General features: G+C 42.4%; 1 protein-coding gene across 1 annotated transcript in view; it reads left to right on the top strand.

The window, feature by feature from the left end:
- The first annotated feature begins 1,063 nt into the window (after nucleotides 1-1,063).
- Nucleotides 1,064-27,435, top strand: part of SLCO4C1 (solute carrier organic anion transporter family member 4C1) — a 46,283-nt gene continuing 19,911 nt past the window's right edge. The window contains exons 1-7 of the mRNA XM_064140491.1: nucleotides 1,064-1,510; nucleotides 8,706-8,969; nucleotides 18,901-19,095; nucleotides 21,731-21,827; nucleotides 22,935-23,056; nucleotides 23,762-23,877; nucleotides 24,166-24,310. Coding sequence (XP_063996561.1) covers nucleotides 1,303-1,510; nucleotides 8,706-8,969; nucleotides 18,901-19,095; nucleotides 21,731-21,827; nucleotides 22,935-23,056; nucleotides 23,762-23,877; nucleotides 24,166-24,310 — 1,147 coding nt within the window. The 5' untranslated portion in view covers nucleotides 1,064-1,302. The remainder of the gene's footprint in view (nucleotides 1,511-8,705; nucleotides 8,970-18,900; nucleotides 19,096-21,730; nucleotides 21,828-22,934; nucleotides 23,057-23,761; nucleotides 23,878-24,165; nucleotides 24,311-27,435) is intronic.

Raw genomic sequence — 27,435 nt, 5'->3', positions numbered from 1 at the left:
GAAGAAAGGATAGTTGGGAATACACAAGAATGGCCTGGCTTTCACTGTGACAGCAAAGCCACTGCTGACATTTCCAGTTTCAGTCTTAACTTGTCTCTAAAACATTTCAAACTCTTGAAAGGGGAAGGATTCTTCTGTACTCCCGAGATTAACACCACTGATCCCGGCTCTTCTTTCCAGTTTTTCTTGTGCAGATGAAACACAGACAGCCTTTTTATGTCCTTGTACACACTTGAGAAATGGTCACAGTTGACGTCTGCAACTAAACTGACTTTTCAATGACTCGAAGCTCCTGTTGGAGGGATCATTCTGTGCCATACCAAGAGAATTGTATTTCCAAAGGACAGCATTTTTCAACGTCCAGTTGCGGGTTTTTTGGGGTCTCGGTTTTTGTTTGTCCTCCCTTTGGAAATGAATTTCCACACCCAAGTGACTCACATGCCAGCTGACTCGCCTGAAGTGGGAAAGTACCATATCTAGTAAAATATCTCTTTCACTTTTTCCAGCACTTACAAAGAACGTTTTGAATTTATTGGTTTCTCCACAGAAACATTCGTGAAGACTTTCTTCTTCTTTTTTTTTTTTTTTTTTTTTTTTTTTTTTTTTTTTTTTTGGTCGATTTTTTTTTTCCTCCTGAAAGCAAATGTTGCTACATAAAATTGATGTTCCGTTTTCGCTGCCGCTGCCCACATGCCATGACCTCCACCTCTCTACCTCTCCACGCCTGCTGTGCTGGTTCCGCCTTGCAGGCTCTCACCAGACGCCAACTGGAAGCTTACAGCAGAGCTTGATGTGGGCGCTTGAAGCTCAAACAAAACGCAACCCAACCCTCACCGCACCCCAGGCTCCTCTGTCCGACGTTAACGTCAATCACTGCTATTACGGCTATGGATGAATGTTCCCGGTGCTGGACGGACCTTCCTTGATGGACCGTGAAGCGCCCTTGCGCACTGCCCCGGCCGGCGAAGACAGAAAGAGGCGCGGCTGGAACCCGCCCAACGAGCCGCCGAGGGGCTAGGAGCGCGGGCGGGGGCGGCAGGGTGCTCGCACGGCCACTGCTTCCTCCCAGCCCGTGAGGCACCGCGCACAGCCCCCCGCACCTCGGGCGCAGCGGGGGCCCGGCGGCAGAGGCGGAGCGAGGCGGGCCCGGGCAGGGCGGGCCGCCGTCCTTAGAAGGAGGGACGGAAGCAGGGCTACCTGCCTCCGTCGGGGCGGGCCGGCCGTTATAGTGCATATAGCATAGAGGAGCGCTGCGGCCGGTTGTTGGTTGTAGGCGGCGCTGGGCAGGAGCTTGGTGGCACCATGAGGGATGGTGGTATGGAGAACCCAGCGTTTGAGCCGCCCAGCCCTGACACTGGCCGCCGGCGCCAGGTTAGCCCAGCCGAGGCAGGTGCCAGCGTCACTGAAGAGGGGCCCTGCGGATGGGGCCGGTGCACCCCTAAGGCCCTGCAGCTGTGCAACAACCCAGAGGGCTACCTGGCTGCTTATAGCCTCCTGGCTATCTTCCAAGGTAAACTTGACCCTGCCACCTTGCCCGGAGCCGTGGGCTCGCTGGCTGCCCTCCTCTCCAGTTTCCCAGTGGGACCCAACCCTTACAAGTCTTCTATTTCCCTGGGCACATTTTGCGCCCCTCCCTTGAGCCGTTTGGGAAGCCAGTCAGAGGAAGAGCGGTGGTGGTGGTTTGGGTGGTGTATAATGGCAGGACGGGTTCCTTCAGCTGCCCAAGTACGGTGCTGTTGATGGAAAGAAACTAGCGGCTTCACTAGGGGAAGGAAGTACCCTAGTGCCCTCGATGGGGAAGTTGCTCATACGGTATTATTCTCTGTGCTCCACTCTATTCCTCCTTTTCTCAACTGTGTGTTGTCTGCTGCCGAGTTCATGGTCCCATGCTCTGCGTTTTGTGCTGTTTCTATGCTGCATGCCCATTGATCGCAGGGTAATAATGTGCCCCATGCACCACAGAAGTTGAAACATAGGAGCCAGAGAATACGTGATATAAACCAATAGACAAAACTAGTGTCCCAGGACATACTTTGCAACCTACCTGCCAATTAAAAAGGTACCTTGACATGGCTTGATGAGACCTTGGGTAATTGAGGTGAGTTAAAGCAAACCTGGTTTTGTTCCTTGGATCCTAGTGTATCTGTCTTCCTAACACTTAACTAATGGCTTAACTTAAACTTGGGGGGTCACCTGATGTTTAACTTGCCTGTAATTTCTGCTGTTTAGCTTCAAATATACTTGTCCATATTTTTTGTTTTCTATTAAGAAAAGGTGTCAGGACACTGACAGGCCTTTGGAAGTAGTAGTAATGACTGAGGGAGGAAGCGTTGGTGTATCAAATGTAGAGACTTGAGACTGGGAAGTGTTAAATATTTGTCCAACAAATGGAGCCTTTACATCAATGTTCAGAACCCTTCAACTTTATTGGACTACCTAGAAAAGAAAAACTGTATTTCTCCCCAAATTTGTGAGGCTTTAGAGCTCATCCTTACTGCTTCTGAAGAGTAAGATTTCTGTAGAGAGGTGGTGAGATATAGATGAGAGGATTCATTGCTAAATGCGCTGGCAGTCTGCGCCAAAGGCATATGGATGGCTGCATATGTGCCTGGAACCACAATGGCATAACCAGGATAGTCTTAGGAGAGCTGAGCAGCAGGTTCTGCTTAAAACCTGATCTGACTACTACTTGTGTTGCATAGAAAATCTTTGAAAGAAAACAGTGCCTCTCAGTATGTGTTGTTATGACCTCTTTTTAATTCAACCTGTTGAGAATCTGTTCTTTTCACACATAGGTTGTATTAATAATCTAGACTACAGAGCCAGTAGTTCCTTGCTTATGTTTGAAAGGTTATGTTGCAGCTGATAGGACCAGGAGGTGGTTTTGTTGTAACTGTCTTGATGTTAGCTCAAGTTTTTCTCGAAAGAGGAGTGGAAAAAACTTCTTGCATGGCAGATTTCAGTGGCAGCTGAATAGTAGACTTTTAGATGATGCATGCATACTTTAGTAGCATGGATAGGCAGCCAAAAATGCTTTGATTGTAATGCTTTCAGGTTAAATTACACTAGACAAAGTGCCTCCAGTATTCCCAACACTTTTAATTTACTATAGCAACATTTCTTAAAATCTGTTGTGCTGATACAGTGATTTTTGTCAGCTAAATAATAAATTTAGTATAATTTAATTTTCTTATTAGTACTGTGGATAGGTTCCCAGTCATTAAAAGTATGTATTATAAGAATCTCTGCCCCTTTAGGACACCATAGCTGTTGGTTATGCCACTTATCCAGGTCTCAGTCCTACTACCTGAAGATGTGTGCCAGAACACAGGTATTTAGCTAAACTAGTTCAGGTTTTGGGCTTTAATATAAGGAAATCTATAATGCTTGTCTTGAAGGGTGATGTAAACATGTCTTTTATAGACCTTGTGGCCCTCTTAATGATGTGTTATCTGGATTTTCTGGCTAGATCACAGAAAGAAAATTTGACACTGAATGCTCAAGTTGCGATTCTTTCCTGACAGCAGAGAAAACAGGAATCATTTTCAGAGGAAAACTTTAGTGCTCAGGGCTTGCAGCTTCAGAGTTTAGATAAAAGCACAGAAAATACAACAGGGATTTTGAAGTTAGGCCAGTTACTACTGCTAGCTTTAGGTCTAGTTATTTAGCTTACCTTCTGAATAACAGAAATTATCACTGGGGAAGACTATAAAACTTGCTAATCCTCTTCCATGCAAGTTTATTTCCTAGTTCACTGAAGGATTGTGCTAGTTTGAAGCTAGCTAGGATATTTTGGTGAGAGGAATTAGGTTTTATAGGCTGTGAAAAGGAAACAATGGTGATGTCTACCTCACTCATAGGCTTGCTGAGCTGTATAAATACAAGAACACAAACATAGATAAGAAAGTCCCACTCTGACTCTGGCTGCAGGCACTTCTCTCCCTAACTCACCAGAATATCCCAGCTAGCTTCAAACTAGCACAAGGATAATGAGCACACTTCTGATATGTGTTGGGGTTTTTCTTTAAATGACTGTATGCACAGTACATTAATACTGTACATAGTTATTTGCACCAACCTGGTTCTTGTGCATAGATATTTCTTATTTTAGTATAGTGTGTTTAACTGAAGGCATAGATTTGTTGCATTGTTTTCTCATTGCCCTAGAAGAAAAGTTACTGTTTTCAAAGTCACCTGGTATGCTGCAGTTCAGCTTTTTGGAAAATTCCAAGTGAAACTTTACTCTTCATTTCTGGCTGTTTGTGTTTCAAGTACATGTGAAACCTGTATTTCCAGAATAGAAGAAACTTCTTTAGTCATGTAATCTTGTTCTGTGTAACACCTGCTTTCTGTATGGTACTTACAGTTGCACAAATGTACGATTGCATCTTGTAATACAGCAACCGGATGTGCTGCAGTTCATAGCTGTAGTAGCAAACAAGGCAGAAGTTATTTCACTATTCCAAGTGCTCCTTATTATTTGTGTCAATAGTAGGTTCTATTAAATGAAACCGAGGAGTGCTCCAGTGCAAGCTGTTAGAAAACTTTAGTATTTTAGACCTTGATTATCAATTCTGGGCCCAGTCCTGTTCAGTATCTTTATTGATGATCTGGATGAGTGGATTGAGTCCAGCATCAGTAAGCTTGCAGATGACACCAAGCTAGGAGCAGGTGTTAATCTGTTGGAAGGTAGGAAACCCCTGCAGAGGGACCTGGACAGGCTGGATGGGTGGGCAGAGGCCAATGGGATGAGATTAAACAAGGCCAAGTGCAGGGCTCGACACTTTGGCCACAACAACCCCAAGCAGCGCTGCAGGCTGGGGACAGTGTGTCTGGAGAGCAGCCAGGCAGAAAGGGCCCTGGGGGTACTGGTAGATAGTAGGCTGAACGTGAGCCAGCAGTGTGACCAAGAAAGCCAGTGACATGCTGGCCTGCGTCAGGAACAGTGTGCCAGTAGGACAAAGGAGGTTATTCTTCCCTTGTACTCAGCACTGGTCAGCCCACACCTTGAGTACTGACTGTGTCCAGTTTTGGGCTCCTCAATTCAAGAGAGATGTTGAGGTGCTGGAACATGTCCAGAGGAGGACAATAAAACTGGTGAGGGACCTGGAACACAGCCCTGTGAGGAGAGGTTGAGGGAGCTGGGGGTGTGCAGCCTGCACAAGAGGAGGCTCAGGACAGACCCCATTGCTGTCTACAACTGCCTGAAGGGAGGCTGTAGCCAGGTGAGGTTTCTTCTGCCAGGCAACCAGCAACAGAACAAGGGGACACAGTCTCAAGGTGTGCCAGGGAAGATCTAGGCTGCATGTTAGGAGGAAGCTGTTGGCAGAGAGAGTGATTGGCATTGGAATGGGCTGCCCAGGGAGATGGTGGAGTTGCCATCCCTGAAGGTGTTGAAGAAAAGCCTGGATGAGGCACTTAGTGCCATGGTCTAGTTGACTGGATAGGACTGGGTGCTAGGTTGGACTGGATGATCTCGGAGATCTCTTCCAAACTGGTTGATTCTATGATTAGATTTGTTATTGAAGAGACTTTTTAAAACTGGATGTCTGCAAACTACTGCTTTAAAACCATCATATAATCACACCTCCAGGGACGATGACTCCACCACCTCCCTGGGCAGCCCATTCCAATACTTACAACAGCTGCAGAGCATGTTTTTGGGTTTTCTTTGTGTTCTTTTGTTGTGTGTGTGTTTTGTTGTTTTGCTTGTTTGTTTGTTTTTTTTTTTAGTGTATGAATTAAGAGTACTGTTTCATGAGAGGAAATGAGGTTGCTTTATGATTAATCTGGGTTTTGTGGGTCAGTACACATTGTCACAGTTGCAGATCTAGTTACAGGTTAGAAAGTTTTGGTGAGAATAGTTAAAAATGAATTCCTGTACTACTATTTCAGTGTTGAGAGATCTTTGTGGGAAGGACATAGACCTGGTGGAGCAGGTCTAGAGGAGGGCCTTGGAAACGGTCAGGGTGTTGGAGCAGCTCTTGGGAGGACAGGCTGAGGGAGCTGAGGGTGTTCAGCCTGGAGAAAAAGAGATGCCTCTGGGGAGACCTAATTGCAGCCTGCCAGTACCTGAAGGGGGCCTGCAAGAAGGCTGCAGAGGGACTGTTTATGAAGGCCTGCAGTGATAGGACGAGGGGCAATGGTTTGAAATTAGAGAAGAGTAGATTCAGATTGGATGTTAGGAAAAAGTTCTTTACAATGAGGGTGGTCAAGTACTGGAATACATGGGTCAGAGACATATGTGGGGACCCATCCCTGGAGACATTAAAGGTGAGAATTGTCAGGGCTCTGGGTGACCTGATCTAGTTGAGGAAGCCCCTGCTTAGCTGCAGAGGAGGTTGGATTGGATGACCTTTAGAGGTCCCTTCCAACCCAGGTGTTTCTGTGATTCTCCAGTTTGTTTTTCAGGTCAAGTTAGTATCAGCCAGGCTCCATTTTTCCAAGCAAAACTGTAGTAATTAATCACCAGATTATGACATCAGAGAAGTTGTGCTGCCATGCATCACATGTATATTTTTACAGGTTAAATCTAATTATCCAATAAAGTTGTATGTAAATTAAAGGCGACTGCTTTAAAGTACAAGCAAGAGACAGCGTCTTCTGCAATCAGCTTGTGATGTAGCTCACCTACTAAATGTGAGTATTTTAAGGTCTTAGCAGGTGCCTGAAGTGCTGGCAAGTGGGAAGAACTTGTTTGTCCACATGCTACTATTAATCTTTGGACAATGCTCCTTAAAAAGAAAAGAAAGAAGCTGCCAAATGTATAAATAATGGCAGTGGCTGAACACCTGAATAGTTACATTAATCCCATATGAATTTAAGTGTGGTGGTGTCATTGTTTAGGCCCAGGCAACCATAAAACACCTCATGGGAGTGAGAACTGTAAGAAGGCGGCAAAATGAAATAAGCTGAACCCGGGACAGATGGTCAGACTGGCAGGAGAAATCTACATCCTAAATAAAGAAGTTGTAGTGGGGTATTAGCTGCCAAGAGCTGCCTCCTTGTAGAAAGCTGAAGTGTTTAGCTGTGTTGGGAGTTACAGATGATGTATTGGATATGTGTTTTAAAAGTAAGCAGAGAGCACTCTAGACAGGTTAAGTCTGTTGAGGTTCAGCTTCTGTAGTGGTATTTCTGGATGGTAAAATGCTTGTTGAAAATTAACTTAAACCCATTACTCTCTTCAGTCATCTGTCCTGTTCTGTTCCTGGAATGGTAGTAAAAAGGATAGTATTTGAATTTTAGACAGAGGAAGCATAACTGTGAGGCCTGTGTCATGAGAGATGCTCGTCAGTCATCTGTGAGGTTACAGAACTTTTATTTATAGTGGTGAATCCAAGACTTCCTACATTTTTCCTGGAGTATATATTTTATTATGGACACAGTTTAATTACTTAACAGTGAAGTTATCTGACACTTAGGAAGTACAGCTGTTCATTAACTACAAGCCAGTCAGTCTCATCTGTATGCCCAGTAAGATCATGGAGCAGATCCTTCTGGAGACACTACTGAGACAGGAGAATAATGAAGAGGTGGTTTGGTACAGTCATCATGGCTTCATCAAGGGCAAATGCTGCCTGACAAACCAGGTGGCCTTCTATGAACAGGTCACAACATTCATAGATGAGGGGAGAGCAACTGATGTCATTTACCTGGACCTAAGGAAGGCCTTTGACACTCTCCTGCACCACATCCTTGTCTCCAAGCTGGTGACACATGAGTCTGATGGGTGGGCCACGAGATGGATAAAGAACTGGCTTGATGGCTGTACCCAAAGAGTGGCTGTCAATGAGTCCATGGCCAAGTGGAGGCCAGTGACAAGCAGAGTCCCTCAGGGATCAGTCCTGGGACCAGTCTTGTTCAACAGCTTTGTGGTTCCATGGACAGAGGCATTGAGTGCAGCCTCAGCAAGTTTGCTGACAACACCAAGCTGTGTGGTGCGGCAGACATGCTGGAGGGCAGGTATCCATCCAGAGGGACCTGGACAGGCTGGAGAGGTGGGCACAAGCCAATCTCATGAGGTTCAACAAGACCAAGTGCAGTGTCCTGCATCTAGGTCAGGGCAATGCCAAGCACAAATCTAGGCTGGGCAGTGACTGGCTGGAAAGCAGCCCTGAACAGAGGGACTTGGTGGTGCTGGTGGATGAGAAGCTCAATATGAGCCAGCAGTGTGCACTTGCAGCCCACAAAGCCAACCAGATCCTGGGCTGCATCAAGAGAACTGTGGCCAGCAGGTTGAGGGAGGTGATTCTCCCCTTCTATGCTGCTAGTGAGACCTTGCATCTTTCCTTTGTGATGCCAGGAAGGAGATATTTCTTTGACAATTATTATTTGAAAGATATGTCCTGAATTTGCCTCACTCCTATATTATATACTAATGGAAGTCATAACCTTGACTAATCTTTTTAATTAGTGCAGTATCTTATAGCACTGTAAGACATTCTATTTGAAAAGTATGTGCTATGAACTGAATCTGGAGCTTTAACAGAGGAACAGAGTTTGAGGCATAGTATTACACTGGCTTAATACTACTGCATCTTTAATGCCCCCAGGTGAGAACAAAATCTATTAGGGCCTGTGCCGATTTACTGGCTTGAATTGATGTTGTATAAATTCACTGCATAACACCATTATAAAGTAAATAAATGGCTGTAAAATGTAACTTTGTAAATATATAATAATGTATTTTCTTTTTTTCCCCCCAGGTATTGTGGTAAATGGCTTGATTAACATCAGTATTTCAACAATCGAGAAGCGTTATGAGTTAAACAGTTCAAGCACTGGCTTAATCTCTGCAAGCTATGATATTGCTTTTTGCATATTATCACTCTTTATATCTTTCTTTGGAGAAAGAGGACACAAACCCAAATGGCTTGCTTTCTCAGCATTCATGATGGGACTGGGCTCACTTGTGTTTTCTTTACCACACTTCAGTAGTGGAAAATACCGATACGGAACTAAACTCGAAGGTAAGCTTATCCTTATGTTTTGAAAACTATTAAAAATAAAAACCTTAATTTGTTACAACGTAGTTAACCTCTGTTGGAGTCCTAAAAAGAGGTTGTTTTCTCTAACACTGAATATAAAATCTGTTTGCTTTTTAAAACTGTAAGTTTCAGATTGTCTCTGTCTGCAGTGAACTTTATTTTGCAGAAGGGATCTGAGTGTATCACACAGATTTGAATACAACATATTCACACATATATTCACCATATATGTGTGAATACTACACATATATTTGAATACAACTAAAATTCACTTTGAGTAAATAATATCAGCCCTTTCTTTGTAAATGGCAGTGTAAGTTGGGTCAGCAATGTAGAAGAAGTTAAAAGAAAGCTGTTAGCCTTACCGTCTTGTTGAAATATAACTACACTACATGCTGCAGTTTTGGTTTCTGTACTACTAAAGGCATCTTGAGTAATTCATTAACAAGCTTCACTAAGTTCTTCTAAAATGTTGGTTAAAACACGTGGTTTTCTTTGGAAGACAAATAAGCAGCAGTAGTGAACTGTAATGAATAAAGCTGTCTTCACATCATGAGTATAGCCAGCTCTCAAGTTTTGCGTATCTTTCCTCATAAAACAAGCCTAGGTGTAGCGTGCTTAATGCCAACTGGTTGCATCTTAACTTAATGGCACACCTGTAACTAATCAAGAAGCATTCAGATACATGTAGAGGAGGATGATGTAATCTCTTAGGGTTGTCTTAATTGTTATTGCAGTGCTTAATCACATTTATTCCTTCAGTGACTGGGCATATTAGCCTGCTTACAGTAGCTATTAAGCAATCTGATGTAAGGTTCTCAGTCTTCCAGTTGTTGATTCTCATATTAAATTCTTAATCGCATCACACAAGCTGCATGAACTAACCAGACATTGACTATTAGTTAAATAACTTTAACCTGTTGTTTCACATCTAATAAATGAGAATCTGAGGCAGAAGTTAATTCAGTTTTTATATGAGCAAGGCCAAAAGAAAAAACTTGTCAGTGTTTGAGAGCTCTGAGTGTATGATTACTTGTTACCCTTTAGTAAAAGGGCAACAGGCTTCTGTCTCTCTAAAGTCTCTTTTCTCTACAATTTCAGTATTACCTCACTACTTTGCTACTATGGAAAGGAAGCTTGAAGGAAAAAAAAAATGCAACCTGATTGGCAGTTTTTAAGAAGTTGAAACAAGATACTGACAGAGTGGGAATGTGAAAGATGGTGGTCAGCTATTGCAAGATCCCTCCCTCTCCTACCAATTTTGGTTAAAATCTCAAATAATCTGTTACTTTTTCACCAAACATCTCCCACTTCATCTGGCATTAAAGATGTTGAAAGTTTTGGTAGCTTATTAGCCATCATGCTTGGCGTGGACTTCTGAAATCTAAAAGCTGTAGTGAAAATGTTAAATGGAACATGTGCTTCATCTCCTGTAAGATAGCACCATTAGCTGGCTGAATTCATGCAGTTTTGCCTGCTGTAGTGCAGGTACCTATGTTGTGACTATTGTGTGCAGGCTGAAGGACTTGATCTGATTTAATCAGAACACAATCAAATATGATGATAATGTCTGCACCGTGACAGACGTGTTGTAAATCTGCAGGTGCTGTGCAATGTCATCCTTTAACAGTTGAGTAAACCACAGTAAATGATTTTATAGACTGTCTAGTTTAGCTACTTCTGATGCTGATGAAGCATCTATTTATGGATGGTGCAGAATTGAATAGCACCACACCTAAAAATCTTCCCTGTTGCTTATTTGTTTGGTTTAAAGCTTTATGGAGATTTTAATGTATTGGGAGTTTTGTGTTAAACTCTACCACCTAATTTACTTCTGAACCATTCCTAGTTGGTTTCTTGATTATGTTTACCTGTTACATGTAAGTTTCATGTGCAGGACAACTTCGGAGATGTCAGTGCAACATTTAGTGTGGCTGTCAAGTTAATCTATTACATCGAGTCTGAAATACAAAATATATTTAGCGACCAGAATACATTTTACAGACATCCCGAGACTTGCTGTTTTGCCTTAAGATTGATTTTACTTTTATTCTGTGTATATGCAGACTCTACTCTACAAAAGTACCCCACTGAAAATACTGACAAGGTTTAGGAAATAGTTTAACTGTTTCACATTGAAAGAGTAGCTAACCAATGGCCTGCCTATTTACAACGTGTTTCAGCCATAGCAAATTTGTTTCTTTCTAATCTCCAGAAAGACTTCATAGACATTGGTAACCGAGATGTAGTAATCAGATATTTGTTCTGGTTAATTCTCTACAGATTGCATAGGTTCAGCAGCAGCTCCGATGTTCTGCTAGTTCAAGTCGGGGGCTCCATCTAGTGGTTTCTGTAGTGAAACCATTGTGTGTTTGGTTACCCTCAATACAAAGGACTGTAAAAATTGCAGGTGCTAGAAGCAGAAAAGTTCTAAACTTCCATCTCAGGTCTTACTGAAACATATTTAAATATGTAAAAGATGTCTGTCCCGGCAAGTATGAAATATGGATCTTCACTTGAAGTTAAGGAAGATAACATTTTGGTGGTACAGGTTACCCAGATAGACTATGCAGTTGGTATCTCTGTGGGGGTGTGTGTGTAGAGAATGAGTAAAGCTCTGAATAACTCGGTCTGCACTCTGTTTTTGGCACTGTCTGGATTAGAACCTTGGACTACATCACTCCCTGATGTCTCAACCAACCTGAATTATTCTGCGAGTCTTTTTAGTAACAGGATATGAACAATATTTTTTTGAAGGGGGCGGTGGGATATCTGTTAATAACAAATCATAGTCATTTAAGTGGAAATGTATGTGGTGTGCTTTTGAAAGAGGGCAAGTGACCTTATTGCTGTCTACAACTACCTGAAGGGTGGTTGTGGCCAGGAGGAGGTTGCTCTCTTCTCTCAGGTGGCCAGCTCCAGAACGAGAGGACACAGCCTCAGGCTGCGCCAGGGGAAATTTCGGCTCGAGGTGAGGAGAAAGTTCTTCACTGAGAGAGTCATTGGGCACTGGAATGGGCTGCCTGGGGAGGTGGTGGAGTCGTCGTCCCTGGGGCAGTTCAAGGCAAGGTTGGATGTGGCACTTGGTGCCATGATCTAGCCTTGGGCACTGTGGTAAAGGGTTGGACTTGATGATCTGTGAGGTCTCTTCCAACCTTGGTGATACTGTGATACTGTGACTTGAACACTTCAGTTCTTTGTATTTCTGGAAACTCAAGTGATGGATAATTCATTTATTGTCCGAGAGGTAGAGAGGATTCTGAGAAGATTGTTACCTGATCTTCCTTCCCAGAACAAGCCAAGGACATTTAAAAGTGTAGAAGACTGTAGCATTTGGGTACTAATGATATCAGCCTCTAATTTGACTTTTTGTCTTGAACCACTAGTGTGTATGTGGATTTTCTGATGGTTTTGGCCTCTGAGTAGGCTGATAATTCAAACAATGGATAGTGCTGCTGATCACTATGCTACTTCTCTATTTCACTTAGACACTCTTTAATACTGTCACTATCTAACTTCAGTAACTTAAAGCTTCAATGAATATGCCAAGGGGAAAATAAGTTCTAAGTGACTTCACCATTCGAGACTTAAACATAAACCAGATTTTTTTAAGTAGAAACAAAGCTGTTATTTCTCACTCAACTCTCTTGAAACTTTTCCTTGTCCCCTAGAAGACAGAAAGCCCCTCACACATGGCAGAAGTTTAAGATGTGAGTAAAACTAGCCTTTACTTGTCTTGCTTCTGTTAGTGTAGTTGCTAAAGCATCTCACAGTTGGTTTGGCCTTCTTGGCTAATATGCTTATATTACATATTTAAGCTTTTACATAATTTCACATAGCTTGGATTTGTTGGATGAAAACATGCAAGAAGACTTACAATTACTAACTCTGGGTGGTGTTGCCTTTACCCTTGGAGGTGCAGATATAATCCACTGACTCTTAGAAAGAAAAACAAGTTTAATCAGGAAGTAACTGAAAATGGGTGGCTGACCATTTTTACTTCTCAGCTAGCATGGCTTTTTCTCAAGTTAGACTTTCTTGATCATGTGAAAGCCAGTGTCTTCTCTCTCCATGATTCTTACAACAGCAGCAAACAGGCTTGTGGATCTAATCTAGGTTTTATTTAATCTGTATCACTACCAATCTCTTTAGACCTTGGACTGGTACAGGAAGGAGATGACATAAGGCAAACTGTTGTCCAATGGCAGCTTTGGTTTATGTTAGCTTAATCTCATAGTTTTGTGTTAAATTGTCTTTGCTTTTGAATGCTTCTTGAAAGTATGTTTCCATGACTCCACTCAGGTGGAGGGTGGGTGGTGAAGGGATTAATAGCTGCTTCAAGGGAATATAATTGCATTAAAGTGCATTCTGATGGTTCTCTTCATTTTGTGGGTAGATCTGATTGTATGGTTCTAAAAGCCATGTAAGTGTGAGAAGCATCTCTCATATCGGTGTCCAGATGAATTTCATAGGGCATATAAATAGAAGAGCTAGAAGGCTGGGAGAGAACTAATCAATTAGTCACACAGTGATAGAGGCTACTAGATTGACATGAACTGAGATACTGCAGGCGATGATGTGGATTCATGAATAGCCAGAGTCTGAGCATTTGATTGACATTACTGTATGTACTCTGCTTATTTTGTGAAGATATTTGTAGATCTCAAGTTAGGCTCTACTTGTGCAATTTTACACTGTTTATGATGTTTTCTTGCTCTGCATTACTAACTTACTGCTGTGTATATTTTAAGGACACTGGTACTGCAGTAGAATAGCTAGCTAAATGCTGTTTTAGAGTTTTCCAATAGATAGTGGAAGCTACATTACAGCTGCAAGTATATTCTATATCTGTTCTGTACATTAATTTCTGTTAATTAGTTCTCTACTAATTAACAAGGTATTGTAGGACACAGTGTCCATCTGTAGTCAGTTTTAGATGCTGTGCCTATAAATAGTACAAAGTTAAGGTGATTTAAGGCAAGGATGAATATTACTAAAAAGTGGCAAATTGACAATAAATAGGAATTTTAAAACTTTTTTTTCAGAGTAGTAACTCATAATAAAATGTTCCTCATGTAGTATCTTCAGTGTAGCATTAAAATAAGGATTGTTCATAAGTGGAGAGGAGTAAAATTTTTAGTGGCTCTTATGAATGAGGTTTTACTATCACTCCACATTGGCCAATTTCTGTGCAGCAGCACTGATTCACTTGTGTACTACAAGATTCCACCACCACTACTGTTGTAGTGCTAAAGCCCCTGGATGCATTTGTAACATTAATTTAGGTTATTAAATCTTTAAGTACTTGCAGTGTGCCAAGCACTTAATTTTGTGTCCTGTGAGCCCCAAGCGTGGACAAGCTTCCCTCTGTTTGCTTAGAAAAAATGTTCTTAAATGTACAAGAACCTGAGAAAAATTGATTAATTCTCAGTACAAAATTACAACTTCTTCCCATCTGACAGGAAGATGTCTTTCAGATAACAAGCCTGCTGGTGACAGTTAGGAAAGGGGGACAGGGGTCATGAGGTAAGAGCTAGCAGGCCTCATTGAAAGGGCTTCAAACTAGAGGTGGAGGGCAGTGGGTTGAACCTTGGCTTGCTGGAGTTAAGCCTAGAAGTGGCATGCTGTAACCTGTGGAAGATGATGTGCTAGTGAGTTTTTGGAGTTGACTGTTTCAGTGAAGGTGTGGAATGGTGATCTCTGTGTCACTAAACACATAGGAGTTGGTAGATGAGCTGCTATGGAAACGTCTGTGAATAGCCTGGTGGGTATTAGGGCCTCTCTTCACATGAAGGTGGCAGGACCATTAGCTCAGGTGAGGTGCGTCTATACTAACACATGCAGCGTAGGTAACGAGGAGGAGGAACTGGAAACCCTTGTGCAGTGACACAGCTACAACACAGTAGCCATGACAGGAACATGATGGGACAACTTCTATGGCTAGAGTGCTGCAGTTGATGGAATACAAATTTTCAGAAGGGGTAGGTAAGGAAAGGGAGGTGTTGTGGTGATCCCCTATATCAGGGAGAGGTATGGCCTGCTGCTCACAAATAGAGAGGGGCTGGTAGGGGATGTGGTGGTTGGAGGCTGCCTGGGGTCCAGTGACCATGAAATTATAGAGTTTTCAATAGATGGAGAAACCAGGAGGGGATCAACAGAACCTCCACACTGGGCTGCTGAAGGGCAAACTTTGGCTTATTTAAGGAACTAACTCTGAAAGTTCCTTGGGAAACAGCCCTTGAAAACAAAGGGGTCCAGGAAGGTTGGACCTACTTGAAGAAAGAACTCCTGTTGTCACAGGAGCAGGCTGTGCTGTTGAGCTGGAAGATGAGCCAATGAGGGAGACAGACAGACTGGATGGGCAAGGAGCTTCTGAAGGAATTGAAGAATAAAAAGAGAGTGTATCACCTTTGGAAAAAAGGGGAGGTACCCCTGAGTCCAGCAACAGTAAGTTTGCAGATGACACCAAACTAGGAGCAGGTGTGGATCTGTTGGAGGGTAGGAGAGCTCTGCAGAGGGACCTAGACCAGCTGGATGGGAGGGCAGAGGCCAATGGGATGAGATTAAACAAGGCCAGGTGCAGGGTTCTACACTTCAGCCTCAACAATCCCAAGCAGGCTGAGGGCAGAGTATCTGGAGAGCAGCCAGGCAGAAAGGGACCTGGAGGTACTGGTAGATAGTAGCTCAACATGAGCCAGCAGTGTGCCCAGGTGGCCAAGAGAGCCAATGGCATCCTGGCCTGTATCAGGAACAGTGTGGCCAGTAGGAAGGCAGTGTGTCCAGAGAAGGGCAACAAAGCTGGTGAGGGGCCTGGAGCACAGCCCTGTGAGGAGAGGCTGAGGGAGCTTGGGGTATGCAGCCTGGAGAAAAGGAGGCTCAGGGGTGACCTCATTGATGTCTACAACTACCTGAAGGGAGGTTGTAGCCAGGTGGGGTTGGTTTCTTCTGCTAGGCAACCAGCAATAGAAGAAGGGGACACAGTCTCAAGTTGTGCCAGAGGAGGTCTAGGCTGCATGTTAGGAGGAAGTTGTTGGCAGAGAGAGTGATTGGCATTGGAATGGGCTGCCCAGGGAGGTGGTGGAGTTGCCATCCCTGGGGGTGTTCAAGAGAATACTGTCTGAGGCACTTAGTGCCATGGTGCGGTTGACTGGCTAGGGCTGGGTGCTAGGTTGGACTCGATGATCTTGGAGGTCTCTTCCAACCTGGTCGATTCTCTGATTGTGTAATACTTGGTCATGACCTAGGGGTGTTGATTGACACCTAGCTGCATATGATCCAGCAGTATGCTCAGCTGGCTAGGAAGGCCAGTGACACCCTGGCTTGTGGCCAGCAGGGTGATTGTCCCCTTCTCCTTGTCATATAATATGTGGTTTTGAGGTCCTTACTGCAAGAAGGACATTGAGGTACTGGGGTGTGTCCAAAGAAGAGTGACTGAACTGGTGAAGAACCTTGAACATAAGTCTTAAGAGAACTGGCTGGGAGAACTGGGATTGCTTAGTACGCCTAAGAGGAGGCTGAGGGGAGATCTCATTGCCTTCTATAAGTACATCAAAGGAAATTGTAGCAGGGTGGATGGAAGTCTCTTCTCACATGCAGCAAGTTACAGAACAAGAGGAAATAGCCTCAGGTTGTACTGGGGCAGGTTTAGGTTTGATATTAGGAAAAATGTCTTCCCCAGAAGTTTTATCAGGCATTGAAGCAGTCTGCCCAGGGAGGTGGTGGTGTTATCATGCATGGATGTGTTTAAAAGAGGAACAAAAGTGGTGTTTCAGGACATGGTTTAGTGGTTTAGCAGTAGCGATGGGATTGCAAGCTCTATGACAGCGGTTGGACTTGATCTCAAAGATGTCTTCCAACCTTAGCAGTTCTGGTTCTGTGGTATTTGTTCAGTGTGTCCTGTTTCCACCAGACTGATGGGTTTATCCTTTTTCACAGGATTGTATGTTCTGTTGTGGTAGGCCTGATAGGCCCAAAATAGGCTTATACATGCCCTGCATAAGCATGCTTTTCTGCTCCACCAGAGAGGCAAGTGTGGGAAATGGAACACAAAAGAACTTGTAGCCACTGCGTCTGGCCTGCCCAGAGTCCTGTGGTGTAAGGCACACACACTTAGCATGTGCCTGCCTAGTGCAAGGCCTGTGCTTTTACTCAAATTAGGGAAAAGTGAGCCTGTGGCTTTGCCTAATATGGAAAGGTTTGGCTAACTGCCATCCTGATTGGCTGTTCTTGTGTCCAAAGGGCAGTTTATCTCATCCCACGTTGATAAAAGAAGATACGCAGGTGAACAACCTGCTTTTGCTTCCCTGCCCAGCCCTGCTGCTCTTGCACACTGCCTTATTGCTTGCCTGCTAAACTCCACTGCTGCTGAGTTACCAGGAGCAGACCCTGGATGCCTGCACATGATCGGCCTGTGTGGCCAGCGTGACATCGTGCTGAGACTGCACAGCATCCTGCCTCTGCACCTGAAAGTCCTGCCTAGAATCCCTGCATTTATGCATAGATTGTCCAGAAGAAGCCAGGAGAACAAGGTCAGAGATTGTGTCCTTTTCCCAAAAGCTGGGTAGATTCAAGCCTCATCAAGACAGAGTCCCCTGAAAGCATTTGGGCACTGTCTGGACTGTGGCTAGCCCCCACAAGTGGGTAATAATAACTTGTGAGTAAATGCTTAAATGCCTCTTTGTAATTCTCTACTGCCTGCTGCCATAGAGCAGAAAGAGCTTGAGCCCAGTACTGGGCAAGGGGCATATTGACCGCAAGCGGCATATAACTGTAAGAATCTTCTCTTCCAGTTGAACTAATGTTGATATATTTTGCTGGTTATTACTAGATGTAGATATTATCCACAGAATGTTTCCATGGCCATGTCAGAACTGAAATAATATTAAAATTAGTGGTTGGAAGTGGCAAGAGTTCTGAATAGCAAAATTAATAAACAATATTCATTTTGGGAAATATCATCTTGCATCAGTTGATTTCCCCTCCCCAACATGTCGTTCTGTGTAAAAACCTGTGAAGATCCATGCTCCTCTTTTTGGTCTTGTCACTTAGAATTGTCTGCAAGTAAAAGTGCAATGATAGCAAAAGGAAGGCAAAGAGAAAACATTCTCCGTTTCTCCAGTTTCTCTTTTCCATCTTCACAGGGGTTGTGTGTGCATGTGTGTGTCTGTGTAGGATGTGTGTGTGTATCTGTGTGGGTGTTTTGGACAGGGATCATCCAGCTAGGAGGTGTGGGTTTTAAAGTTATAATGAGGCTTGCTTATTCTGGGATGCTGTTTTTGAGCCCAAAGTTGCCTATGCTATTTAGTATTGTGTTTTACATATTTGTCTAAGATGTTTCAACTGTCAGGGTCATCTGAATTAGAAATCTTTCTTCATCGTTCCAGTATGTGATTTAAAAGAGTAATTTAACCCTGAACATGCTCACTTCTTTAAGTAACTGTGCATGTGTTTTTCAGGGAGATGCATCTCAAAACAGTATGAGAATGTAGCATTATCTTTGCTTATGACTGACAACTGCATTTTCCTCTCCAGCAGTCTAACTTTCTTCAGGTTGTTCAGGATGTTCTGTTGTTTCAGAGTAGAAATTGTTGTTAGTGCTTCTGGGAATCATTGTAAGCTTACAAGAACAAAATGAAATGTCTGTCACCTAAGAGTATTCGTTAATCTGTTGAATGACCATTTGAAGTAGCTCTTTTTAATGCATCTGATTAACAAAGCTTGCCACAAGCCAAAACCTTTTTAATAAGGTATGTCATATAGGATGTGTATATTAGTAGGCCTGAAAATGAAAACAGGAGCTTATCACTAACAGTATTTCATATGCAGGTTAGCTCTTGGTGCCAGATTCCTCTGAGTTGAACTGTGATGAGTTGGGCAGCAGAATTTTAAAGTCTGGCTTGTCTCTGTCTTTCAGAAACATGTCAAATTCCAGGAGCAAGCTCTGCTAACTTCACTTGTAGTGCCAGCACAAAGTCTTCACTTTCCAACTATCTGTATGTCTTTATCCTGGGACAACTGCTGCTGGGAGTTGGAGGAACTCCACTGTATACTTTGGGGACAGCTTTTATTGATGATAGTGTCCCAAAACACAAGTCTTCCCTTTATATAGGTAACTTTTTAAACTGTTTATAGCACTTGTCTGCATAGACCGTAGACTGCAATGTTTCTGAATGCTTTTATGAATGCCTCTTATTTAATCAGTTTGTCATTGCTTGATTCTCTGCATAATATGTTTCTGTATCATTTACTGTGCAAATGAGGTATTAGTCTGCTGTATCAAGTCTTATCAAATACTTATTTTGTAGAACATGGTAAGACTACTATGTGTATCTCTCCTGACTTTTTTTTGTATCGCTATGAAGTTATTTGTTATTTTCTCTTATTTTAGGTGTAAACTCCTGGAAGTATGTTATACTGATAACTTGTAGGAAGAATTCAAAGCAATTTAGATTGCTTGACTTCCCCTCCCCAAGACAAAATCCATGTTTTAGAGGGTAAAACTGAAATCATCACCTGTTTGCTTGGAATTCTTGCTTAACTGTTTGGGGCAACCCACTTCAGTTGATGCCAGCAAATGGAACAGTTGCATATGTTAAATCTTAGACAACACAGACAGCTTTTATACTTGTTGCTCCTTTATGTTGAAAGAGAAAATTATTACACTTTATTATGAAGTCATTGGAACAAAAAGAGCAAGATTAGGACTGCCTGCCTGATTCAGGGGGTGGTCAAGAAGTGGTCAGAAAATGCAGGAGAATGGTTTGAGTGTTCACACTTAAAAAATAATGGACCAATACAAAAAGTAAGTGCTTGTGCAACCATTGGACAACTGTGTTCTGATAAACATAACAGAGTAGAATGTAACTGTGTGGACAGGTAGCTATATAAAGTCAAAATTATTTTTCTTACTTTTATACAGTGTAATGGGGTTTTAAAATAAATCGTGTGCTTTACCTAATGAAAGAAGGCTGGTTCAATGCAGGAGTTTAGAAAAACCAAACCAAAACCAACCTTCCTTGCTAGTGTCTGTAAATAGCTGTTAGCATCTTAAACTATGAGTTTTGCAGCTCACACACTGGTCATTTTTCTTGTCTGAAACTGGGTGCATTGTCATGAGAATTATTCCACTCATGCTAAACTGAGTCATCTGCATCTAAAGCCAATGGAAAATTCAGCCATTCCAGACAGTAATTTAGACTCAGTGGTCTATCTGAGAAAACAGGTGCTTTGTAAACTAGGTTTGAAGTTCAGTGAAATTAGGTGGACTTAATTATGGGATTTGTTTTATTTCCAAAATACTGCAAAAGCTGGACTATGTCATCTGAATATTTGTTTTGACTTGCAGGTACTTGAGTGTCCCCTCACCCTCTTCTCCTCTTCTGAACACCCCACCCCCTCTCTGTCATGCTTTCCTGCTATTAAAAGAGGGTGAAATAACACTAAATGCAGGCATTGTGGAGACGAATGAGATATCAAGATTTGTCAGCCTGGAGGAAAGCAGAGAATAGCAGCAGGAAGGATGCATTTTTTTACCAATTATTCTGACAGAATCTAGTTGCTATTAGTTGTAAGCCGTTGTTTGCAGGAGCAGTGCTCCTGACAAAAGTGCTAACGTGCCACAGAAATGTAGCTGGTAGGACAGGAGACTGGAATGTTGAGAAAATTGTCCCCTAAGGCAAAAAAATGGAGAGACATAAATGGCTCTTTATACACCTGCAGCTTTGGTTTTGAAGTGCATATGATTGAGTTCTCCATGAACTCATGGCAGACACTACTGCAGTCAAAAGTGTAAATGGAACCCTGGTTTCTGGTCTTAGCAGGTCTAAATATCAACTTAAGACTCAAAATAAAAACAAGTAAAATAAGTAGGTTCTTAAAGATTGTGGCCTTGAGGCATGTAACAACCTCACTTTTTCACAAGCTGCTTGCGATTATAGGCACAAGGTGTGCAAAAGGCAATCTAATAATACACAAAGATGCTGTCAGTGAAATGCCTTTTGCTGAACCTCTGAGTTGCAGTTTTTAATGAGCTGCACATTTTCTTGAGTGACAAGTACAATTTTTTTTTTCTACATGCTGTAGTTGAAGTGGCAGTGAAAGAAGAGGTTGAATTACAGGAATCATTTGGTCTGAAGATGCATTCAAGAATTCTTTTGAAAGTGTGTTGGTTTTAGGCTAATTGGTATATTTTAATGAGAGAATTTAGATCACTGGCTGTGAAAAGAAATTAATAGTGGTGTCTCTCCCATTGGATTGCTGAGAGATAAACACTCAAAACAGTAAGCAAAGTTTCTCAGTCTGTGTCTGCTGCTTGCCGTGTTAACTGCCTGAATCTAATCATTCTCCTAACGCTTTTGTCTGCTGTAGCATCTGACCACCCCCCTGCTTTCTCTGCAGTTAATCATGTGAGCTTTATGGGGCTTACTTTGTTTATTTTGTCTGAGATAAGGGAGAGTGGGAAGGAGAAGAGAGGGGAGTTAGTTTGGAGCCCTCCTGGGTGGTTCTGCAGTTTGGGAGAAGTTTAGAATTTCTGTATTACTTCTAACTTGCATATAATTGTAAATACCTGTATATATGCTTGTAAATGTATTCTGTTCTGTAAATATATAACTTCATCCTAACTCCCAGCCATCTGAGCTAGGCTGGTCAATTCAAAGTGAAGGGAGAGAAACTCTCAAGCCACAAAAAAAAAAAAAAAAAAGCTTTAGAAATGTGTGGTGAACTTTATGTATTTTCTCTTCTAGGATTTGGCTATGCCATGTCACTGCTGGGTCCTGCTGTTGGCTACGTCTTAGGAGGGCAGATACTTAATATTTATATTGATATCCAGATCCCAGAAAGGCAAGATACAACTTAGTCTATTTTTTTTTTTGTTTTCTTTTCCTAATAATCCACACTAAAATCTTCAGCTTTTCTCTATGTGATGAGGAGAGATCTTTTGTTAGGAAAAGACTGGAACAGGCTCCCCAGAGAGGTTTTGGAGTCTCCTGCTCTGGAAACTTTCAGGGCCTGTCTGGATGCATTCCTCTGTGACCTCAGGTAGATTGTATGGTCCTGCTCTGGCAGGGAGGTTGGACTCGATCTCTTTGGGTCCCTTCCAACCCTTAACATCCTGTGATCCTGTGACTGTGTTCAAGAGCTTCTTTAACACAGTAACAAGTTGCGCTCATAGGGTCTACCAAAGGACTGACTTACCACATTGAGTAGTCATTCCATTTGATGTGACAGTTTCTCTGTAGTGCAAACACTTAGGTCTAGCATTTTGAGATATTAGCTATTTCAAGACTGATAATTTAAAAAGTTATTTGTCTTTTGGTTTTGTTCTTCTGTAGAGTGAGATTGCAACTATTAATTTCTTGTGCAGAAAGCTTCCCTGAGGTGTGGTATTAGTGAAGGATATTGCTCCTTAGCTCTTGGAGAAGAGCTTGCTAGAAAAATCTACTAGTTGAGTAATAGTCCACTATTAAAAAAAATGAAAATGTTATAATCTGCTCTGCTGTCCAAACAAAACAAATTATTTAACCTTTTATTTATCGTGTTTTAGGGATTTTGGAACAAGGCAATGGCATTACGAGCTTCTGTATTGGCTTTCACCTAACTCATTGGTCATGAAGGTTCTTTATAAAGTAGTTTTTTCAATATATTAATAATGCTACAGGACCTTGAAATGAGAGCCAAATAGTCACTGCCCTTAAATCAGAATGAATTTCACTGATGAGTTGAAAGCTGTATTTGGTAGAACACAAGATTATTATAATAGAATGCGTTTATTAATATTGTTATAATGAATGCACTTTAAGAATTTGATATATTTATCAAGAAAATTAAAATATTCAAAAGTGTTCTGTTAAATGACTGAAAAAGAAAGGTAATTCTGTCTCACTGATACCTGACATGGCTCATTTGAATCTGTGCATGGTAAACCTGCTTTTTCCAAACTTCTTCCAGTGCAATGATGCATCAAGATGACCCACGTTGGCTTGGAGCATGGTGGATACCATTTCTTGCATGTTTTTTTTTAATCTGGCTTCTTATAATACCTTTCTCATGCTTTCCAAAACACCTACCAGGTAAATGTTTAACAGCAGTGGGCTAGTTTGAAAGAGAGATTTGTTTGTGCTTGTGGATTATAGACTGTTGGACTGAGTATCTGTCTTCATTTCAGTTTCTCATTTATCAGATTTTAGACAAAGACAGTTAATAAATGTCTTGTTTCCAACATGAAGCATTTAAAACAAAGCAAATGGGCTAGAGGAGGGAATCTGGTGTACATAATGATGTACACAAGTAGTATTGGAAATGAGTAGAACACAGGAACTGATGGTAAAAGTTTGGAAGATGCTTTCAGGTAAGATAAGAATCCAGGACTGTATTTAAAGCTGTTGTGCCACCAAGTTTTCTTTCTGGAAATGGAAAAGATAATGAAGAAGAGACAATGAAGCAGGGAACTGGGGGAAAAATTTGGAAAAAGAAATAACCAAACCAGCAAACCGGAATGGGATTCAGAAGAGTTTCAAATTCTTAGGATATCCCTCATAATGTCTTTGTGCAGCTGATGCCTTCCAGTGAAAGCCTGATGCTTTTAGTCAAATTGATTCTATAGCGATACATTATTGATCCTTTTATGAATCTACATCAACAAAATATTTGATAAGACTTTAAACACCTGAACTTATTTTTTCCAATAAAAGGAAACGCTTATTTTCATGCTTTTCAGGACTTTAAGAGAGAAAGTACTCAGTATTTCTGTTGTCAGTAAATATGTCTGTTTATAGGAACAGCAAAAATACAGTCTGAAAAAGTCTCTGAAACTCACAATGATGGAAGTGAGTGGCTTGTGGAGGCCAAAAATATTGGAAAAAATATTAAAGACTTCCCTGTGGCTCTCCTGGTAAGGAAATATTTAGCTTATTAAAGCAGATACATTTTGAGAAATTAAGTAATTTTTTTTTTCATATCATGCATGTGTTGAGGAAGGTAATTGCCTCTTAGTTACATTGTGATGGCAAAGTCTCCAGAGCTACTGATAATGTAGCACATAGTCATTTTATTGATGGTAAAGGCAATAAAAACATTAGTGAAGTTCCACGTGGGAGTAGCTGCTTAAAAATATAGTGAGTTTTAGTTTACATGGTACTACAATGAAATAATTTCCTATTACACTAATTTCCCCATATAGATACTGTTGAAGAATCCCGTGCTTATGAGTCTAATACTAGCCAGTTCCTCAGAATCTTTAGTTGCCACAGGCTTTGCCACATTTCTACCAAAGTTTATTGAAAACCAGTTTGGAAAGACACCAAGTTTTTCAGCAACTCTTGGAGGTAATGTGGCTTTTGATTATTATCTTTTTTTTTTAACCCTAAATCTTAGTTATATTGTGCTGAGCAATATATTATGGGAACTCATATACATATTTTGTTTGGGATATTTGTGAATATACTTATGAAATCTAGCTTCTCTGTTCCAGTGTGTAGCTGTTACTCCTTGTCTTATTGCTGCTGACCACCAAAAAGAGATTGGCCCCAGGCACTTGGCACCTTCCCCTCAGATATTTATAGACATGGATCAGATGCTTTCTCAGTCTTCTCTTTGCAAGACTGAAGAGCCCCAGGTCTCTTAGTCTCTCCTCACAGGGGAAATGCTCAAGTCTCCTGATCATCCTCATAGCTCTCCATTGGGCTTTCTCTAGCAGGTCCCTGTCTCTCTAGAATTGGGGAACCCAAAACTGGGCACAGTACTCCAGGTGTACACTCCCTAGGGCAGAGCAGAGGGGGAGAAGAACCTCCCTAGCTCTGCTGGACACACTTTTCCTGATGCAGCCCAAGATGTCGTTGGCTCCCTTGGCCACAAGGGCACATTGCTGGCCCATGCAGAACTTGCTGCCCACCAGCACTCCAAGGTCTTTTTTCATGGAGCTGCTTTCCAGCAGGGCAACCCAAACTGTACTGGTGCCTGTTGTTATTCCTCCCCAGATGCAGGACCCTGCACTTGTCCTTATTAAACTTCTTGTGGTTTGCCTTTCTCCAGCACTCAGCCTGTCTAGGTCTCGTTGGATGGCAGCACAGCCTGAGGGGTGTCAGCCACCCTTGCAGCTTTATATCATTAGGAACTTACTGAGGGTGCACTCAGTGCCCTCATCCAGGTCGTTGATAAAGATATTGAACAAAACTGGACCCAGTACTGATCCCTGGGGAGCACCACTGGCCACAGGCCACATCTCCTGGGCTTTCCTATGAGGATGTTATGTGAGACAGTGTCAAGAACCTTGCTGAAGTCGAGGTAGATGATATCCACAGCTCTGCCTTCATCTACCCATGTGGTTATGGTATCATAGAAGGCTATCAGGACAGTCAAGCAAGATCTCCCCCATGTTGGATACTCCTGATGATCCCATTTTCTTCCATGTGGGTAGAGGTGGGCTCCAGAATGAGCTGCTCCATCACCTTTGCAGGGATGGAGATGAAGCTGACTGGTCTGTAGTTGCCTTGAGTCTTCCTCCTTGCCTTTTTTGAAGACTGCAGTGACATTGGCTTTCTTCTAGTTGTCAGAGAAAGAGTCTCCTGTTTTCCATGACTTTTCAAAATTTCCCCAGGAATTATTCCAGGAAGGAGCCATCCAAGAGTGCTGAGGGACTTAACACTCCATCATTTATCAGTAGTTCTGGTTGAGAGGGGAGGTGTCAGACAAATTGAAACTTGTGAATAGGGTGGAGGTTGGTCACTTCTCCCAGGCAACCAGCAACAGAACAAGGGGACACAGTCTCAAGTTGTGCCAGGGAAGGTCTAGGCTGGATGTTAGGAGGAAGTTCGTCACAGAGAGTGATTGGCATTGGAATGGGCTGCTCAGGGAGGTGGTGGAGTCACCGTCCCTGAAGGTGTTCAAGAAAAGACTGGATGGGGCACTTACTGCCATGGTCTAGTTGATTGGACAGGGCTGGGTGCTAGGTTGGACTGGATGATATTGGAGGTCTCTTCCCACCTGTTGATTCCATTATTCTAAGAAGGGATACAGGGATTCTAAGAAGAGGGATACAGGGACCTACAGGCCTCTCATCCTGACCTTGGTACAGGGAAAGATCATGAAACTCTTCATCCTGAGTGCACTCACACAGCAGATGCAGGACAACCATGGGATCATGCCCAGCCACATGGGTTCATGAAAGGAAGCTCCTACTTGACCAAACATATTTCCTTGTATAGCCCTCCTGGTAGATGAAGAAAAGGCTGTGATGTTCTCTGCCTGGACTTTACTAAAGCCTTGAGACACCTCGCTCATAGCACCCTCAGTGAGTTTGCAGCTTACACTAAACTGAGCAGGAATGTTGATGTGCTTGAGGTCACAGAAGCTTTGCAGAGTAATATGGACAGACTGGGTCCATGGGCTAACATTGATTGTATGAGGTTTAACAAGGCTGAGTCCTGCATCCTGCACTTTGGTCACAACAACCCCAGGTAAAGCTATGCACTTGGAGAAGAATCAGCAAAAGCTGCTTGGCAGAAAAAGATCTGGGAGTGTTAGTGGACAGCTGGTTGAACATGAGCCAGCAGTGTGCCTAGAGTGGCCAAGAGGGCAAACATATCCTGGCCTGTATCAGGAACAGTGTGTCCAGCAGGAGTAGGGAAGAGATTGTGCCCCTGTACTAGGTACTGGAAATGCCACAGCTTGAGTACATGGATTATATTTTTGCAACATGTCTTGCTAAATTACTGCAGCTGCATAATGCTGCAGTATAAGCATATGCTAGTGGAAGTGATCTTTCTCCAACAGAAATATGTCTGGGAGAGATGTTCTTACTCACTTACTGCCCCAGGTAGTACTAGATAGTGCTATCACTGTTCAGGCTATCACAGTGTCAGGAGGGAGCATTTGCAAGTTCTACACAGAAATCCATTGAAATGCTTGCTTGGTTGTTAAAGATTGTCACCAGATTTGAAGTGGAAGACCAAATATTTCTTTTTTTGGCCTATAGACCCAGTATAAATTTCTTTCTGAGTTGAAAATGTTAGTAGTGTTGCCTGAATGTGCAGCTTTGAGGAAGTGCCTGCACTAACGCTGAAAGCTAGCTGTACCTGAACTAACACTGAGCGAGGTAGTCTGTGTTACCACTGGCTAACTTCTTAAACTGTGGGTATCTATGGCATGAGTGGTTCTGTCAGTGTACTGAACTGTCTTTAAAATGAGCTGTTTCAGATCAGTGCAGGTTACACTGAGTTCCTTGTTGTAGCATAGATTAGCCATATAGAAATATTTACGTGCCTGAAGTTGTATTGCAAAGAGAATAAATCATTCTGAGCTGTATGACCTATAACAGCAAAATCAAGCCACTGATGCTATGTTGTATCCTGTGCTGTCCCTTGTAAAACAGTGATTATGTTAGCTTATGGAAGAGTTTGTGACACAAATGTGTACGTAAGGACGAGGATGTGTGAAAAACACTAAAGCAATG

The sequence above is a fragment of the Pogoniulus pusillus genome, chromosome Z (genome assembly GCF_015220805.1).
Source record: "Pogoniulus pusillus isolate bPogPus1 chromosome Z, bPogPus1.pri, whole genome shotgun sequence".
Taxonomy (NCBI): domain Eukaryota; kingdom Metazoa; phylum Chordata; class Aves; order Piciformes; family Lybiidae; genus Pogoniulus; species Pogoniulus pusillus.
The sequence above is the reverse complement of the archived record's forward strand: the minus strand, read 5'-3'. Positions and strand labels throughout refer to the sequence as shown.